Genomic DNA, 19,459 nt, shown 5'->3' with positions numbered 1-19,459 from the left:
CGACAATTTTTTACATTTTTTTGATTAATATTTGGTAAAATATTCGGTTATCACGAAATACTCACGATTGTTTTCGTTTCCTGCAATTTTAAGTTTGACAGCTCATCATATTTAATATTTTATTGATAAAAAGCACACAATTTCTACATTTTTAACAAATTAAACCGTATTTTTTTAAAGAAACTAAACTTAGTTTTTAAAAATTATTCGCTTATTATAATTCATTGAGAAAATGACAGTTTTTACCATAAATTTACACTTTAAAGATAATTTATGGATAAATAAAGTTAAATGATATGAAAATACTATGTTAAAACTTGCCGAACTTAGCACAATTTAATTATCTAAGACATGTAAAATTACCGAATGCCGCCGGCGAGCGCCCGCGTTAATAACGATCATTAATTAGCGATATTTTATGAAAAACACAATGATTATAACTGCGCGAACAAATTTTCATCGCCATGCGATTTTCCACGCTCGGTTATCGCATCATAAACGATATCGAAACCATCGGCCACGGCCGCAATTAATAACATCGCGAATTAATTAAATTTACATTCTTGGATTTCGCGCTGCGCGCTGCGGCGATGAAAACTCTTGAGAAAAACGCACGCGGCGCATAAATAAATAATAACCATTCGTGATTTCAAGATGGACGCTTGGCATCTTTTACATGACGCATACAAACATTTACAATCGCTTACAAGACGCTCACATGACGTTTGACGGCGGCGATGATTTTTAATGCGTCGGCCGTTTCGTTGTCTACTCATTATAACAATTCACCGGCGTTGCATTAAAGTGATTATCTAAGCCGCTGCAACACCGAGCGAGCGCAGAACTTCAATATTTTACGATTTATTAGCATATAATCTGTAAAACATTACGAATTAAAACGTTTTACAATGGCTGCTATTAATTGACATAGCCACCATGTCGTATATTTACTGCTGAGGTTATATTTAACCTCATTGTTGTTTGTTTTGACGTTTTATGTTAATCACTGCATTTTATCATCCAGTATGTAATCGGAAAGTGCATAAACATAATGCATTAAGCTGCTCCGCGCATCGTCGTTACACACATCCGCGAGATTATTGAATTTAATACTCTAATTACACGTAATTAGTCCGGTGAGCTGCGCTTTAATAACAATTTACTAACTGTTTAGCGTTCGGACGCGAAGATCGCTAAAATTTACCTACGCGCACTTATTTCACGTCTCGAAAGTCACAAAATGTCCTAGCATTACATGAAATTATGTTAAAATAAGATGCGTAAAGTAAACGAAACGAAATTGTAGTAATTTTTAGTTAACCTTAGTTTAATACATGCTGCGCCATCTGGTGGGAAATGGCCAATGCTAGAAAGCTCGCTCGCTTTTGGTTTGCGTAAGAAGTGATTCCCCTTTTTTGCTGGAAACTTGAGTGGGAGAGTATCGCGTGCGTTTGCTTCGCTCTACCTGGTCGGCCTTGGACGTTCCGCGGCCGTAGTCATGACAACTGTAATTAATGATAGGCTTGCGATTGGTCGGGCGGCGGCGCATCCATATTTTTATGGATTAATATGGCCGAGCCCGAACGTGTTCGACGCGTCTACCCACCGTTGGTACATGCATAGCAAATGCAATCGGCGTTTGTTTCTCGTATACACAACATTGTAGAATTTTTACATGTTTTAATCACATCTACAGTACATATTTCATACGACAAAATCACAAATATTCATTGTTTTACGTGGCAAATTATCTAAATTTATATAAAAAAAAACGCTTTTGCTTTTGCGAGTCACGACTGACTTCTTTATCTTTTACAATTAATCTCTATGCAATTTGCAAAAATATTGGATTAATAAATTGGTAGATTATACGTGTGTGTAGCTGGTATTCATCTGGGAGATAATTTAGGGTTGTAAACGATATTCATACAGCTCTTCGTTGGGAGACGCGCTCTGAATGATGCGATCCCTCTTGAAGCGCATCTTTGGCGACCATCCACTGGGCAGGCTGTCGTCTGGCGTTTTTGCGTCCTCACGAGGTAATTGCGAATTATAATATTCCAGCCAGCGCACCAGTAATTGCGGTGACGCAAATAATTCGGGGTTGTACTCGTACAGGTCGGAGAGTTCGGCCCACAAGGGTACTTTAATCAGAATTTTAAATCACAAAAGTTTAATTATAATAATCTTTTCAAAGTATAAAAATGTAAAATAATTGAATAATGTTAAATTTTTGTGCGTGTGTTTCAGGTATTTTTTTTTGTTTGCTTTCAGGTTTCATAAGTTCTACCGAATTTTAGTCAAACTTTACGCTCGGTATCACCGGTGGCTCTGTAATACGCGTCGTTCAATGATTCGCTGGCGGCACCGGGATTTTGATGCTTTAAGGAAAAACTTTTCGAAATCGTCGTTATTGTTACCATTTTGCGGACGACTACGTTTTCGATTCTTGCAATTGAGATAAGGCAACGAACAAATTCAATAGTACTTAGTGCCATTATCAGTAGCACAATAAATAATGCAAATTTTTCAAACATTTTACCAACACAACCCAACTTAAGTTAGTACTATGGAATCTCTGAATTAAAAAAAATACTACGCGACTGTTGAATGTAATCGTATAAGACATGAAAATAAAAAAAGTAAAAATCGAATTTTGGCTTATATAGCTCCGAAAGTGCCCGTTAGCATTCAGTTGATGCGATTGCAGCGGTGCAGATGTTACCCTTCTGCTGCAAGCATGCGGATTGTTAATTGGCTGCGTTCTCGGTTTAGTACACGCATATTCGCGCGTAATTAGTGCGAGGTGACACGACGCAATAATGAAAACGGATGCCTGGATGCGAATTCGAATTTAATTAGCGCGCTGTGATGTGAGTAACCAGCATAAAATGCGGTTCAACGGCGATGTTAATGATGAAATTCAGGTGGCATGTTTAATATTCTACCAGCGTTATTTCTATATTTACAGTTTTTTGCTTCAAATAAAATGCTCAAAGTTTTTAAGTTGTATTTATACCGCTTATTTCACAAAAAAAGTTGTCAGTAATTTAAGTAAATAGTAAAACTTGTGCTGCATAAGTACAAAAATCCTGTTTTAATTAGTTTATAGCGTTTTGTTAATCTTGTTTCTTTTTATTAAATTTTGCACTTGTTGGTGTGTCGTTGGTTGCCTACGATGAAACACCACAAACTCATGTTCGCCAACGTGCATTCCGCAACTTTCAGTCTTAACCTCTAAATAAATGTGTAAATCATCGTGTTACCGCCAACATAAAAGTTTATCAAAACAGTAATTAAACACAAATAATAAACAAAACACATCAACTATGGCGTAAGTCTTGTGATTTAAATAATCAATTGACATATAATATAATACTTGCCTTCTAGTGTGAATCGTGTAAACGTAAATTTCGTGCCCAGCAACTTATCACTTCACTGTTTTTCAACGGAAATCAACCAACAGACTTACAAATATGACATTCTAAAGATGAACAACTCGCTAATGATATTCGTCAATGAAAAGAACGCCGAACAATTCGAAGATCTCTTACGCCGCTCCTAAATCCACAATCAACACACAAATCACAGGCATACAAATCTTTGGTAGTTTTCTAAATGAGGAATCCAGGAATCTTGTGCATCATTTAGGTAAGCGCCTAAAAAAGAACATCTATCTCAGTCTGAACGTCGTCGGCGATAAACATCTATATGCTAGAATTGAACAGCAGTTGTTTGAGGAGATAAAAAATAACTTGCACAAGTTTTAAGTTTTTGTCCTTTATGTTGATGCTGGCTACCACACACATTTATTACTATATGTTCATAATTCATTTTTCGTAATTATTGTGTTATATATTTAGGTATCTAATAAAAATATTGCGCAATAAATACATTTTGCGATTTTGTCTTCCATATGTTTCTGGTTTGTTTTCAATATATTTGTATATATATATAATTTCACTTTGTTTCTCTAAGAAATATAGAATTCTCTTCCAGGTTTGAAATTATAAATCTCACATCCAGAAAAGTTCATAACGTCCGCGTTGAGTTATAACTTAAATTCATTAAAGAAAAGAAAAAGAACGAAAAACAACTTAGTATCAATAAAGTAAGATTAATGTAAAGTGTAATCACTTATTCCGACAGTAGCTATATTTTATCACTCGTACGAATTATTTAAACAATTGAAAACTTGAAATAAATGGCCATTCAATAAATATTTTTCTCTTTTCCGCTAGATTAAGTTCTCATTCCAAGTGATTCCAATGTTGGACCGCTGCCCACCGATTGATATCTACGACGACACATAGAGATTGACTTGATTGACAACAACGAACAGCAAGCCAAGTCGAGAATAACGCTAGAAGCACAGCTATATAAGTGGTGGCGTGCGCTAGGTGGCTCTGAGGTCGACCAAGATGGCGGATGCACGGCTGCGGACTATTTCCGCGGCGAGTACTTCGGATTGGCGGGCATGTGCGTGAAGCTGCGCAATTCGTAGCACATATCAATGCCGTGCGCGGTCGCCGTGTCAACATCCGCCTTGCGGAAGATAATCATGCGCACGTCGCTGTGCAGATATATGCGCCCCGACTTGGAGCTGAGGAAGCGCAGGTGGACAAGGTAGCGCAGCCACTTGGGGCCCCACTCTTCGAGGTGGCGGTCGGTGCACTCGGCGGGCATGTACAGTGTGCGCTGCCGGATGAAGGTCTGCGAATTGGGCGGCATGTCGGAGAGGTCGTACATAATGACGAACATTTTCACCACGGTGCCGAGTGGATTAAAAAGGGTCACTTGGACCGTGCCCGTCTTTGGCACCATGTACCCTTTTTTGCCTAGGTTAATATGACCCTGCGCACATAAACAAATAAAACTCGTAAGTTTCAGCATAGTGTTTGAGATTTTTGTATTTGTAAGACTTGCACTTACCAAGTAGGGAGATGAGACTTTATCGTTGTCGCCGAGTGTGTAGAAGAAGACTGTAACGGGGACGACTAGGTGACGCGGTACGAAGGAGCCGCTTGCGCCGAGCTCGGCAGTAAAGCCATGGACTGTGGACACCGGTTCGAGGCGGCCATTGAGGACTGACTCTTCGAAACTTCCTGCAAGGTAGGAAAAACAAAAATTAAATAATTTGCATGAATGGGGAGATATTAAGCGCAGAAAAACGTACCTAATAAATTGGCAGCATTGCTTCGTCGATAGTGCTTAACAGGCGACGGCTGCTTCTTCGGATAGTACGTTTCCGGGCTGCATGGTGAGACAATGCTGCCATCGCTTTCACTATCGTCGTCTGTTGAAATACTTGTCGAGAATAATGCACTGCAATCATAATCATGATTAAGTTATAAAGTAGTGATTTTAAATCACGCATTACCTTTTGATATCTGAAACAGAATTAATACTGGAATCGAAGTCAAAGTTGAACTTCCCGCGGCGTACCGGCGCCGGGCTACTGGTGAGTGGTAACCCGGTGCGCGCATGAAACACCATATTGGCGGCATTGTCCAGCGACTTGCGGAACTTTGCCTTCGCGTTCGGCGACGGTATGTCGATGATATTGCTTTCGTGTTGTTTGTGCTTGTCGTCGCCAACCGCCAACTGCAGGTTGGAAATATCTCGCATTTTCTTCGTCCCGGCGGTGCCGGTGTTGGCGGTGGCTGCCGGTCCGCCGCCATTATCACAATCCGCGTACACCGCTATCTTGCCACTACCCCTATTGCTACAACTAGGTGCTATATCACGTTTGTCGGCTTGCTTATCACTATTTATATCACTGACGCTCTTCTGAAGCGCGCGTGCGCATCCGCTCAGCAGGTGGGTGCCCAGCTCGCCCAGCCTTTGAACACATTTGACATCACGGGGGCTGCTGCTACAGCTAGGATTGCAGCTGGCAGTGCTAGTAGTATCACCGCTGCTGGTGCTTGAGATGGGGCTCGTCTTGTAGGCGACAACTGCGCAGGATGGCTTGTAAGAATACATCGCTGCGACTCGCCCCCGCTGGCGCACCACCCTCATCGTTTTGGTGCTGTTGCTTCTGAGATCTGCGTTTGACTTAAAGTCTAACTTGGGAGTTTTCGGGGATTGCTCCACCTGCGGATTACAATTGCGTTTTTCGCTCGCATTTCCCGCAGTAGCAGCGGCTTTCGATGTGGACGCCTCCCCGTAACAGCAGACTCGCTTGAAACTCCCCACGCGTTGTTCTTTCCGCAACTCGAAATCATCCACATCCTCACAGCGGTGTTTGCCCTTGAGTGTGCAACTCAGATGCATTCGATCGTCAAGTAAAACATCTCATCCGTAGCTTCACTCTTTGCGGGCGTTGGTTCTGATTGCGCAGACGTGGTGGCATCAGCCGCACACCGCTTACAATCGAGCGTGGGTGGCGCCATGCGGGGCAAACTCTTCAATGTTACTTTGAGTTGATATCCGTTGCCGATATCGGCTAGCGGGAAGTCGTGCGTGTTGACGGCGATGGATGGCGAGAACTTGCAGCGCTCGAAGGTTTCGCCCGGGATGGTGAGATTGTATTTAAGATTGTTGCTGGAGATTTTTAAGCGTGCGCCTTCCTTGTCCTCTTCGGCCTGACTCGACAGCCAGGCGGAGATTTGCGAAAAGTACAGTTGTGAGCGGATGGCGTTGATTAGTTGATTGAAATTAAACGTGCAGACATCAGACGATCTACAACCAAGTTGTTTAAATATAATTATTTTCATAATAAGTCTTAATAACGGTTCAGAAATATTTACCGATTGCGTAGGACGCTAATATACCACTTTTCTAAGAGAATATCCTCGTTTTGGTGGTCCTTATCACTGCCCCCGCTGGTTTCCTCGCTGGCGCAGGGACAGACCATGGACAGCAGCACGTCCACGCAGAGGGGGATGCGTCGTTGCCATAGGTTTAGCACTTCGTTGCGGACTTGCTCGTATTTCTGACACTGTGATCATTAATCAAAAATGAATTAGTATCATCATTCATAGTTGGATTAGTTTGATGTTTGAGCAGTAGTACCCTTACCAACTCATCATTTCGATTGCAATCGTGTTGCTCCTTGCTGTTTTTCAGCACGCTGCAGCAGTGCGGGCCCTCATAGAAGCCGCTGCTCTTGGCCGCTGCCGATTTGCCGGGGATGCGGCCTTCGGTGACGAGCGCCGTCAGCGCGACAAGTACGTCGCCGCCACCGCCGCCGTCCCCACTGCAAAAACGCTGCGTTTCCACGTCGAAACTTGAACTGTGCATCTGCAAGCAAGTAAAAACTCTTGTAACTTCCAAGTCTTCGCCAAAATAAGTAGAAATATTCGTAAAACTTTTTTAAAAGGGGCTAAATATCTTAACCTAGAATAAATAAATAATTAGGTATAATAAATAACAAAATTCGGTTTATTTAATTTAAAGTCAATTCAATTTTTTCGGAATAATATTTAATTTAATAAGGACAAATGACAACCTAACACTTAATTAACACTAAAGATGCATTTGAAGAGAAATTTTAATTAAAATAAAACACGCATCTTTGCATTCATGAATTAATTTAACAGCTTTCATTATTAACGTTATATCCTTCTAGCTCAGATACACATAGTTCAGTATATTTGGATAGAACAAAAATAAATTTCAAGATAAACGAAATTGGAGCATGGGTAGTATGGTGTGTGTGTGTGTACTTGTTTGTGAAACACAAATGAGTGAAACAAATGCGTAAAGTTTATATTGTTTTATTGCGCTTGTAGTGTTATAAAATAAACGAGTCGTTTTCGTCATTTACTTTCGTTTCCGTTGTTTGTTGCGCTTCAGCTGCTTACGACGAGTTTTCAAGTACTCGAATTTTCGGGCGAAAGGTTCAATTTAGAAAACCGCTTTAATGACAAGACCAACTTCCCAGTGACGAGTTTTTAAAGCCATAATGTCGCTGTTTTCCACATTTATTTATTAATCAACTTCCGCGTTTTCTAATATCAATTCTCTTTCTAATCGAAACTTTTTATTTTCACAATGAATAACTTTTTATATTCCTCAATATAACGACAGCTTCGCACTTCGCACTTGGGGCTCGCAGCAGAAAGATTCTCAGTTTGTCGCGCATTGACCGTTGCCATCGTCGTGTGGGCTCGAACCGTTCAGAATTCGCACTCTGCAAGAACTGATTCGGTCGACGGGGCCGAAGCTAGGATCGCGCAATCCGCGCGTACCGAGCACACACACACACACAGAATAAATTGTTAATGTTGGTGTGGAATAGATGGATGTAAATGTAGGTTCGCGAAAAGTGGGTCAAACTAGCAGCGAGCGGCAATCGCGCGTGCAGCACGAGGCGAAACAGACAGATTCAGCGGCGGTGCGAGTGTGAGAAGAAGGCGGCGTGTACAACACGGATAACGGTTCGCGGGTCGTGTGGGGCAAAGCGGGCCGGACCTCAAAGCTTCCTCTCACTCCAGCATCTGGAGCTGGATCCCAACTCAGGTCCAACAAGCAAACCTATTTTAGGTCTACCTGTAGGTTCTAAACATCCGAAATTAAAATTTCATTGTTTTACCATTTCGTAATCGCCATCGATCGGTTCTCAGCATTTTTTTTCACAATATCTACACATATGCACAATTTAAACGAGTACAATGAGTTGTGCTACTCCACTTTCACACTTTTGAAACCTTCAATTAGGAACAAACCCGTATTATACAAGAAGTAGCTGTTTTACTAATAAGAATATGTGATATCTGTTCCAATTTTTGCAGTTAAAACTTTTAATACATTACGAAATGTGAATTTCTTGATTTTCAACTCATGCGAACAAGAAAAATTGACATTTAACTATGCATAATCTGATCACCTCAGTCACTTTCATATCCTCCATGTTTTTTCGCCGATGGCGATGACATTCTATAAGCCCAGTAAGCGATAGCGAGAGGAAAGCCAACCGCAACATAAAAAAGCACAATGCTTGTTGCTGGTAGTGATTGCTCAATGCCTAAAAAATAAACGCCTAGCAACAAAGCCACAACCGTTGCCACTGCACACACCTAACACCTATCTAAAAGCAGAAACTAAGAAACAAAATAACCGTAGAAGAGAAACATAGAAGCAAGAGAAAAAAAAACCGCATGAAAAACGAGAACAACTTTCAACACGTTTTCCTCTTAATTTGTTTTTAATGCTATACAAATAACTGAACCAGACAGCGAACAGGATTTAACTTGTAATTGCTGCTGAGCTTGTTTCGGATAATAAATGTGATTGCTTTTTTATTCATTTGCAATATTGCAATCGCAATTAAAATGCCATAATTCGGTTGTTATCGTCGCGTCTGTTTACGTTTTAATTAATAATCGCAGTTTTGCAGTTCTTTGTTGTTTTTTTGTTTCCGCACAAAGTTTGCGTCTGCTACCACGCGTATCGATTCGTGTGCCCAAACATTTCGGTTTGTTTTCATCCCGGCAACACAAACAAATGAAAAACGACGAGTTTTCTGGGCTCTAGCCGCCTCTAGGATGCTGCCATAAATAGAGCCATCGGCACGAGACGCTAGACACATGCGCACGAGGTGGATTTCGGTGCGCTTTCGATAACAGCTGATCGTTACTCTCTCCTGGGTCGTCCCGTTTTCGCGTTTCACTTGTTTCGGCACGCGCGTGCGTGCGCACACAGCCATACAAGTCTCGCCGCTTTTGTAACATTACACACATGCAGTTGTATTTGTGGGGACTGCAATCCCGTGACGTCAGACCGTTAGAAACGGACTGGAAGATGCATATCATATTGGTTTGACGAAGCAAGAAGGTGTGTTACTGCTCATGCGCTTTATAGATTTCGTGAATTTTGCTTGTGTTTGTGAGCCACGCGCGCCAGCTGATCGAGCGCAAGGACAGCTGACTGCCAGCACGCCGCGATTGGTGCACAAGCCGTCCGCGTGTACATACACAGCGCACCGTTGTTCTCTCTACATGGCTGTGTGTGCTGGGTTGTCAAGGTTGCACCGACTCAGCTGCTGCATAAAGCACTCCAACTCATCTCATCATGTTTTCGTCTCGCGTACCTTTTTAGTTTCGTTTATTGTTTACACAAACTCTCAAATAATATCCGAAACAAATTTATAAAACCGTTATCTAAAATGGCCGCCATTAAATTTCCAGCAGACCTAACCTTAATTGACCTTATTTAAACATTGCACTTATGCTTATCGTATAGGTCGTGTCTCGTGTACATTCATAAAAAATTCGCAGTCGCGTCGAAAATTCATTCATGTGCTCGCTGTTGCTGTTGACGCATGTGTGCTGCGATTGTTCATTTTGCAAACACGAACAAAATAATAAGGAATTCGCCTGAGTCAGTGGCGGAAATTACCACGGCGCGGTATTTCGCGCTGAACAAAGAAAAGCAGTCGGTGAGTGCGTAGTTTTCCACTCCGTTTATGCTGAAATTAATCAATTTCGGTGTCGGCGGTCCGGTTCAACGTTCACTTCGCTTCGCCCACAGAAACCGAACTCACATCAAGCACATCCTGATGAATGATGATGACTTATGCGTGTATCATGTAGCTGTTAGGCTCGTCGAGAATCAATAAATTGATTACAATTCTCATCAACACCAATTACACTAATAAATGTTACAGTAATTGGCACGTGCATGAACTATAACCGTAGACAACTTGACTCCAGTCAACTTTGGCGCGCGGTTTACGCTGAAATTTATTATAACGGGTTCGACTTTTTTAGCCAGCGCGTGAGTTTGTAACTGTTTTGTTTCTTTTAACAACAGTCAGCACATTGACCATCGAGAACGCAGATTAAAATCAATTCGCAGCAGGAAAAAACGCTGCACAATTGTGAAACTTGATGAAACTAGCTTTTTCTCGCTTATTTTGATCCACACTATGTGTGTAAAGTTGAGAGTTGAACAAATATGTTCATTGCCAAATTGATTATGTCATGGCATTGAAAAATAATGCGTAGTTGCGTACGGCTTTGTGCTGGTTATAAAAAGGTGCGTAAAAACAGTGCGTAGATCAACGGGCTGACGAAAAGTTTCTGAGTTGATTTAATGACACGTCATTGAATATTACACGCTTGAAATGTTTCAGAATGTTTTAGGCGTAGGAGAATAGCGCGTTAAAATTAAAATCTCAAGGAATAAAAGTGTGAAGTTGATGTTTCTATGTAAATTATTTATTGTAATAATACAGTTATTTGTGTTGGTTTAATCATGAAATAATTGGTGTCAATTTCTTCATTTTTTGGTAATATTGCGACATCCTGAGAGTAAATATTTAGTGTTTATTAGTGCAAATATTAGTTTTGAATGGAAAAATATCATTCATATAATAAACTACGGGAATTTTCAAAGATAAATACTAATATCTAATAATATCAAACGCAAGCGTCTTTGGAACGTCATCAGACGTGAAACCGTCAAATGAAAAAACTTCCGGATTTAAATGAACTAAATTTAGACGCTGAGATTTTTGAAATTTAGCACATACCGAAAAACATATCTCAAATGTGATGCCAAGTCAAACTTCACAAAATTAACACAAATTTGACTTCTGTTTTTAAATCTAAATTAAACAAAAGAATTTAGGTGAAAGCAAACAAACAGACAAAGTCTTAACTTAAAATAAATTCGAATATAAAAAATGTAAAAGTCATCCAACGTACGAACGTCAAATTACATCGGAATTGTGATTAAGTATTCGACTGTTCGGCGAGAATCAATAAAATTCGATTGATATGATAATTCGGCCAAAATGCGCCAAGCAGTAATTGGCACGTGCATGAACTATAACCGTAGACAACTTGACTCCAGTCAACTTTGGCGCACGGTTTACGCTGAAATTTATTATAACGGGTTCGACTTTTTTAGCCGGCGAGTGAGTTTGTAACTGTTTTGTTTCTTTTAACAACAGTCAGCACATTGACCAGCGAGTACCCAGATTAAAATCAATTCGCAGCAGGAAAAAACGCTGCACAATTGTACCCAGATTAAATCAATTCGTGCAGGAAAACGCCGCACAATTGCGAAAACTCTGATGAAATCCAGATTTTTCTCGGTTTATTTGAGCCACACTATGTGTGTAAAGTTGAGAGTTGAACAAATATGTTCATTGCCAAATTGATTATGTCATGGCATTGAAAAATAATGCGTAGTTGCGTACGGCTTTATGCTTGGTATAAAAAGGTGCGTAAAAACAGTGCGTAGATTAATGTTTGTCTGACTAAAAGTTTCCGAGTTGGTTTAATGACACGTCATTGAATATTACACGCTTGAAATGTTTCAGAATGTTTTAGGCGTCGGAGAATAGCGCGTTAAAATTAAAATCTCAAGGAATAAAAGTGTGAAGTTGATGTTTCTATGTAAATTATTTATTGTAATAATACAGTTATTTGTATTGGTTCAACCATGAAAGAATTGGTATCTATTTCTTCATTTTTTGGTAATATTGCGAAATCCTGAGAGTAAATATTTAGTGTTTATTAGTGCAAATATTAGTTTTGAATGGAAAAATAGCATTCATATATAAATTTCAGCAAATTTTCAAAGATAAATACTAATATCTAATAATATCAAACGCAAGCGTCTTTGGAACGTCATCAGACGTGAAACCGTCGTGAAATCGTCAAACGAAAAAACTTCCGGATTTATATGAACTAAATTTAGACGCTGAGATTTTTGAAATTTAGCACATACCGAAAAACATATTTCAAATGTGATGCCAAGTCAAACTTCTCAAAATTATAAATTTGACTCTGCTTTAAATCCAAATTCAAACAAAAGAATTTTAGTGAAGTAAAATAAACAGACAAAGTCTTTAACTTAAAATAAATTGAATATGTGGAATGTAAAGTTATCCAACGTACGAACGTCAAATTACATCGGAATTGTGGATTAAGCATTCACCCTTGGTTAATGCTGATCAACATGTTTGTGTGTTTTCTGTGAAACAAAATAAAAAATCGCGGACACGTTACATTTCAGCTAAATATAAATATAAATCAAGATTAGACCAGACGCAGACTGAGACACCGATTTGTTTAGTTTAGTTTTACCTCACTAAACTTAGGCTAAACCTTTAAATGTTAAACCTGTTTTATTTCTATTAAACTATTAACACATGTGTGTTATAAAATAGATACACATTTGTACTTCTAGGTATTACATCTAATTAAATTTATAATCTATCTATATATCTATCTATTAGTGAGTGTGCGTTGTTCGTATTTGTGCAATTGCAATATTTGTACCTCAGCGACCTTGCGTCGACCTGGTGTGTGCACGTGCGATAACATAATCTACCACAAGCGAGTCATACATTGTCCACATACACATATAATATACACAGCTGCTGTAATTCACTCCCACACACTGGTTCGGATGTAACACACATAGCTGCACACATGTTTCGCCACGCGACACGTGCGATTTTTTTGTTAGTTTTCCAACACTTTCGTATTCCGCATGAAATCGCGGTAGGTATATTTATTAATACATATTAATAATATACTTGATTCTTTGTTTACTTTAATTTACAATTTTAATTCGTTTGTTTTTTATAAATGCTAATGAGATCTACAATCAAAAAAGTGCTTTGTTACCTTGACGTCTTGGCTATTTATACACTGCATTAATTCGCTGTGATATAGAACAATGCAAAGTGTGGCTGCAGCGGTGCGCTGTGGTAATTACTCAAATTGCATTTTTGATGCGATGAGTGTTGGGTTGCGTCAACCTTGGTGCTTGGTGTCAGGATGTTTAAGTTTTAATTTTTATTTAATCGCAAACTTTACTGAGGATGATGAGAAGTTATACCTTTTTTTACTTTAAATTATTAATATACTAGCTTTGTTCGCGTAGTTTTTAGTAAAAATTTCATTGTTTTTTATTTTCTTTTCAATAGTATTTGCTATTTTATTTAAAACAAGTCAGAAATCATAATAATTCACTTTAGAGCTATTTCTGAATCTAATTAATTAGCTAAAATTAAGATAGAATCTCTATATCAATTTTCAATCCCTTTATTTAACATCCTTAAATCACAATTTCCGATATTTAATATTTATTCTTCTATTCCTGGTGTAGGTGAATCCATTAAACCATAGATCATCAAAATCTACCAAACCGTTCTGGAGTTATGCGTAAATGATGTAACTAACAAAAACTATTTTATATATAGATTAATAAATTTTCGGTGGTTACAGATAAGCTGATACACATTACCTATAACTCTTCAAATTTGGCAGCTTTTATAAATTGATACTCATAAAACTATGATTGTAATTTAAGTTAAGTAATAACGCGATATAATCTCTATTTTTACGTTATCACGTGAACGGAAAGTTCGAGTCAGACGAGCGTGCACGTCGGTAAAATGAATTCCAAGACATCATACAGTGCCCTCGGCGGCAAAAACGCGACCCACAGGGTGAAGCGACCCGTCTCGACGTAAGCGTCTCGTCGCCGAACCCGAACTCGAGAACCAAGTGCACATGATGCACACGCATCGCACTTCCGCGCGCGCCGGCCGACGATGCAGTCGCCGTTGTCTCCTTTGGGGTCAAAATACTTCCCGCCAAGTGGAAATGCCCATCGTCTCCGCTGCACTCGGTTAAATGATTGTGGGTGAGTTGCACCAAGCATAGCCTTACTATCTCTGCAAGGTCTGAGGTTTTACTTTCAGTTCAGAATCAAACATAATCAAAAATCAGTAGGTAATTATAGTAATATTATATACTTGATTCAATTTTTATTTACGTTTCATTTCCTATACGCAATGATGCGATAACGATAGATACCACCATAAAGATTTTCTCCAATTTGTATGCGTATTTTTAAATTTCAATAAGTATGTGTGCATGTGGTTTTGTAATCATGTTTCGAGCCTAGATAACAAACCACCAATGTAAGTGAACCATGAACACTCAAAACACGAAAACTACAAATTAAGTAACACAGCACAAAGTCACAAAACTTATAAAATAATAATATGTACAAGGTTAACAAATAACCAATATTTGAAAATAGAAAATTTACACCAAGTTATATTCCGAAGTGATAAGTATTTTAATGAGACTAACTAGGATTATTTATACTCGTATTTCCAATTTACTTAAATTTTATTTCTCAGTGGCTTCAAATCCGAAATAGTTCATAACCAATTTACTATTTATCTGTACCTATATAAATGTGAGGCACATGACTGCATAAGCACGTGATGAATTAAGAGAAAGAATCTGCGTCAGCGCGCCGCGCGTGTGTGCTTAATTCGAATTCTTGAAACGGTCGCGAAATCGGCGAAAGCTAATTGACTTGCTCAAGTAACCCAAGTGACTTCGATCGTAGACATTGATTGAGCATTGATCGAGGATCAAGGCGGTCGGTGAGCGAATCTCTCTTGGATGTCTTGGAATTTGAATCAAGCGTAATTGATTTGGAAAACTAAATTGGAATTTCTAATGAGGTTTTAAACGGAAATGTAGGTTTAAAACATACAAGTTGAATATTACGCTTTATCCACGGTACTTTTAAGTTTAAAATATAATGAAAATAGAATGTCTTTAAATTAAAATCATATTACGCGAAGTAAAAGTAGGTACAGCAAAAAATCTGAATATTTTCTTTCTTCTCTGGATTTTTTTCAACTTCCTTGCGATTATAAGCAAAAATAATATCAACACATATGTGCTCGCTCATCAGAAGTTCTCCGCAGTGAGCGCTCTCTCGAGCGTGCAGAGAAAGTCGCCGCTTACATAATTGTTAATAATAATTACGCACGGCGCGGTGAGCGGTAATGATAGCCTCGTAACGTGTTAGGAATTGTATTGGTTATAATCATGAAATTACTACAATACACATTGTATGAATTCTATTCTAATAAATATTTTATATACAAAGTGTATTAGGACAATGGTATGACTTCATATATTAAAGTTAAAAAAAAAAAACTTTGCTTGCAACATTTTTTAAAAGCACTTTGTATTATCCTAAACGAAATAAGCAATTCCTACATAATTAATAGATAGACACGCGGCTCATATTCTAATGAGCGGTTTCAGGATGTGAATAAGATTGCAATGTTGCATGAGGTTGCAAATAGAATGGAAATATATAATGATATATCGTAATAATTGTCGGTTGTGCTCGTAAATGTGATTTCTTAATTAATCGACTCGTTTATTCTTTATCATGACTTGTTACGTCAATGATTAAATGTCTGAGCACGCATGATGGATTTACTCATATTTCGGTGGGACTTGCATAATCGTCAACAAAATGTCAACGAATTATATGCAGCAGAATAATTGCATAGTTATAGTGTTTTATATTTTCTTGTGATATGTTCCGTGACTAAAAATATTTCCAACCGCAAAATGAGATCGCGCATAATTGAATAAAGACAATAACGGAATATTCAATCAAGTATGAAGTATGACACTCACACACATCTACACGTAACACCGATTGTTTGTCAAATTGTGTCAAATTGTTCCATCAAGATTAGAAAGTTTAAATTTTCACCGTTTTTTTTTTGCGTTACGTAGCACACATTTTTGTTTGTCACTGTTACGTAGCACACATTTTCGAAATAATTGAGGAATAATTTTGTAATTATAAATAATTGCAAAGAAAATGGTTTCTTTATTCATATCGAATATTAAAGCGTTATTAAGTAGTTCGTTTTGTTTGAATAAAACAAAAGTGAAAATCTCAAACAAGCGCGCACAAAAGTGATTTGAGCAAACAATCGCGCATGATTCAAGCACACTATGAGTACATGATAATTGTTATTGCAAATTGTTGCAATAAACGCTCAACACTAGCAACACTCACGGTAAAAATGAAAGTGAGATGCGTAGTGCGTTTGCTTAAGTTAATAATCATTAACTGGTCTATTTAAGATACAATTGAATAAAGTGAAAAAGTGAAGCAAAAATTGATAAAACAATAACTTTTTATTTATAAACACTGACGAATCAATTAACGAAATATAATTAAGCCACAAAAAGTTGAAAGAATGTTTAAACCAATTCGTAGGTTGGAAAATATCGTTTTTTACGAGTATCGGTCATCAATAGGCAATAAAAGTTTACCTACATTGATAGGCGAGGCATGGCAATTGTAGAATGTCGTTCAACCCACTGAAATTTCGTTTGTAGTTTTTATTTCACCGTAATGATGTTTTGTGGCACTCAAGGACGTGGAAACTCGCCTATCGTTTGTTGCCAACCGATAAATATCACATAAAATTAACAGAATACTTGGAAATACTTAAATATACATAAATAAAATAAGACGCGTGGATAAAATGCAGTATTCAATCGTTGACCTAAGTGACAAAGATGAAAATCAACAAAGGAAAACCTATATTAAGAAATAATCATTAAATAAATATAAGAAGATCGGCAGTTAATGGAAAATTTATTACAGGAGTGCGCCTGAAATTGTTGCATTGTGTACAATTGATTTTATTTGCATGCTGAATTTCCGGTTTGTTATCATTGCCTACATATAATTATCATGACAAACAGCATACGGTATGTTAATCGATGTTAAATCGAAGCGGAGCATGGCAATTAAGGGCCTTGTCCCTTCGCCGTGACCGCAACCAAGTATTTATTCAGTGTGCAGTGGAATATCTGATTCATAAATACCATCGGTATTCATTTTGTTTGACTTTGGAAAACAAGTTTTGCTTTATCGACCCAACGGCGCGTTTGACGTGGCGGCCCATACCGACTGCCAATTCTTCCATAATGCTTATTTCCGTTACATTCGACATCATGTACGTACGTCATCCATGACGTCATATTTTTAAACATTTTCTTTGAAAGGTTAATAAAAACGATGTTTTCTATATGGGGAAAAAGGAAAATTCTGCTCAATAAAACAACTCGTTGAATATTTCAATATATTTCGCTTGACCTAGCTACACGAAGACATTATTCAATTAAAAATTAATTCAGCTAATTAAAAGTTATTTGTTGCGGCTCATTATTTCGTCTAAATATTATTTGATTGTATTCGGATGTCTGACTCAGACGTTGGAACAATCGAAAGTTAAATCATCGTCGGGTTAAAATACAAACGCGCCGATAGCTCGGCTAATTAGCACATCTTATAATTAGCGTTATTAAATTCGTGTTCGGTGTTCCTTGAAAGGTTGATACCGCAGCGATGGTTAAAAATACACCCCGGAATCAATGTTAATTCGCGGTGCATTAAACCCACACCGCCACCACCGCGGAGGCGGCATGCGGATGACGCACGGACAGATTGCAACAGAGAATGTGAGGAGCATTTATTTATAACTTTACAAAGCCAATGTGGTGGACTGGTGGACCTGTAGACAAAATGGCAGCGCACGACCAGCTGTGAACGATACGATGACATTTGACAGCGAATTCACCGCACTTAAGTCACATGCACGCAAAAAAAAAATCATAAGTTGAGAACGTACAATTTGCATGATTTGAATGTGAATGATTTAATAAATGACTTAATGTGAACTCGTCCTACGCTCAATTAAACTCAATTGACTTGAATAGTTGAAGTTGAAACAAAGGTTTAAAGAGAGGTCATGTTTCGATAGAAAAAATTATGTTGTTTAATTTATTTTCAATCATTTTACTTGCACAGACAGTTGTGGTTTTGAGAAAATAAAATGATATCAACGTATCCACCGGGAACAAAGACGATCATCGCCCAATCGCCGTGTGAGCGCACGGCGACGACCATTTTGTAACACGCCAACTTCTTTGATTTTCCGCTGACTTTGCCACACGATTTTCACGCTGTTTTCGTAAGTGTTATGATGAAACTCACCTTCTTGATTGCTTGTCCTCACGTCCGCTCGCCGTGTGCTATATGATCGCACCCGACAGATAGTGTCTCAGCTTGCGATTCGACATTATCCGCTTGCTTCCTTCTGGGATGGCCGCCGATGGACAGAGGCTTTTTCGTGCGGCTGAAGTCCTCGCGTTTTCTTCAAGATTGTTCGAATGGCTACCGGGAATGTTCGCTGCGATTGCCACACCAGCGTTTTGTGATAATGGCAGACTGGCAGGCTGGCACTTTGGCACTACTCGCGACGGCGTATCTGAGTGTTTATGTTTATGCGCGTGTTGACAGAACACTGGCGAGCGAGCTACTAGTCAGCTGTTCGAAGGGGGCCTGCCAGTTTGGTTGTGGTTGTGTGAGTGTGTTTCGTGCGGTCCCCGCTGCACCCCGCTGAGAAAAAACATCTGGTTGCGCTAGTCGCTGTCAGGTGAACAGAATATGCGCTGAATTTGAATAATCCACGTAAAATTTATAAAATTTCAGTAAATAATGTAATAATACGCTTTTATCAATAGATGTATGTATTATTTATTGATTATATGAACAATTTACTGCGTTTTGACGTCAAAAAGTGAAGGTTTTCACGGTTTTACTTTGGTGTATTTTTGGTTGCGTCAAGTATGGGACGTCA

General features: G+C 38.6%; 1 protein-coding gene across 1 annotated transcript; it reads right to left on the bottom strand.

Moving 5' to 3' along the window:
* Positions 1–3,764: 3,764 nt before the first annotated feature.
* On the bottom strand, positions 3,765–19,233 carry LOC135798727 (atos homolog protein A-like). Its single transcript, XM_065311645.1, is given in 8 exon segments — positions 3,765–4,854; positions 4,933–5,105; positions 5,177–5,325; positions 5,381–6,293; positions 6,296–6,684; positions 6,753–6,943; positions 7,024–7,245; positions 18,814–19,233. Coding segments are annotated over 7 exon segments (2,448 nt in total). The 5' UTR covers positions 18,814–19,233; the 3' UTR covers positions 3,765–4,443.
* Positions 19,234–19,459: the final 226 nt, after the last annotated feature.

The sequence above is a fragment of the Atheta coriaria genome, unplaced genomic scaffold (assembly GCF_025399875.1).
Source record: "Atheta coriaria isolate IRGN ID8LTWV9N9 unplaced genomic scaffold, Caltech_Dcor_3.1 hic_scaffold_9_pilon, whole genome shotgun sequence".
In the NCBI taxonomy this organism is placed as follows: Eukaryota; Metazoa; Arthropoda; class Insecta; order Coleoptera; family Staphylinidae; genus Dalotia; species Dalotia coriaria.
The sequence above is the reverse complement of the archived record's forward strand: the minus strand, read 5'-3'. Positions and strand labels throughout refer to the sequence as shown.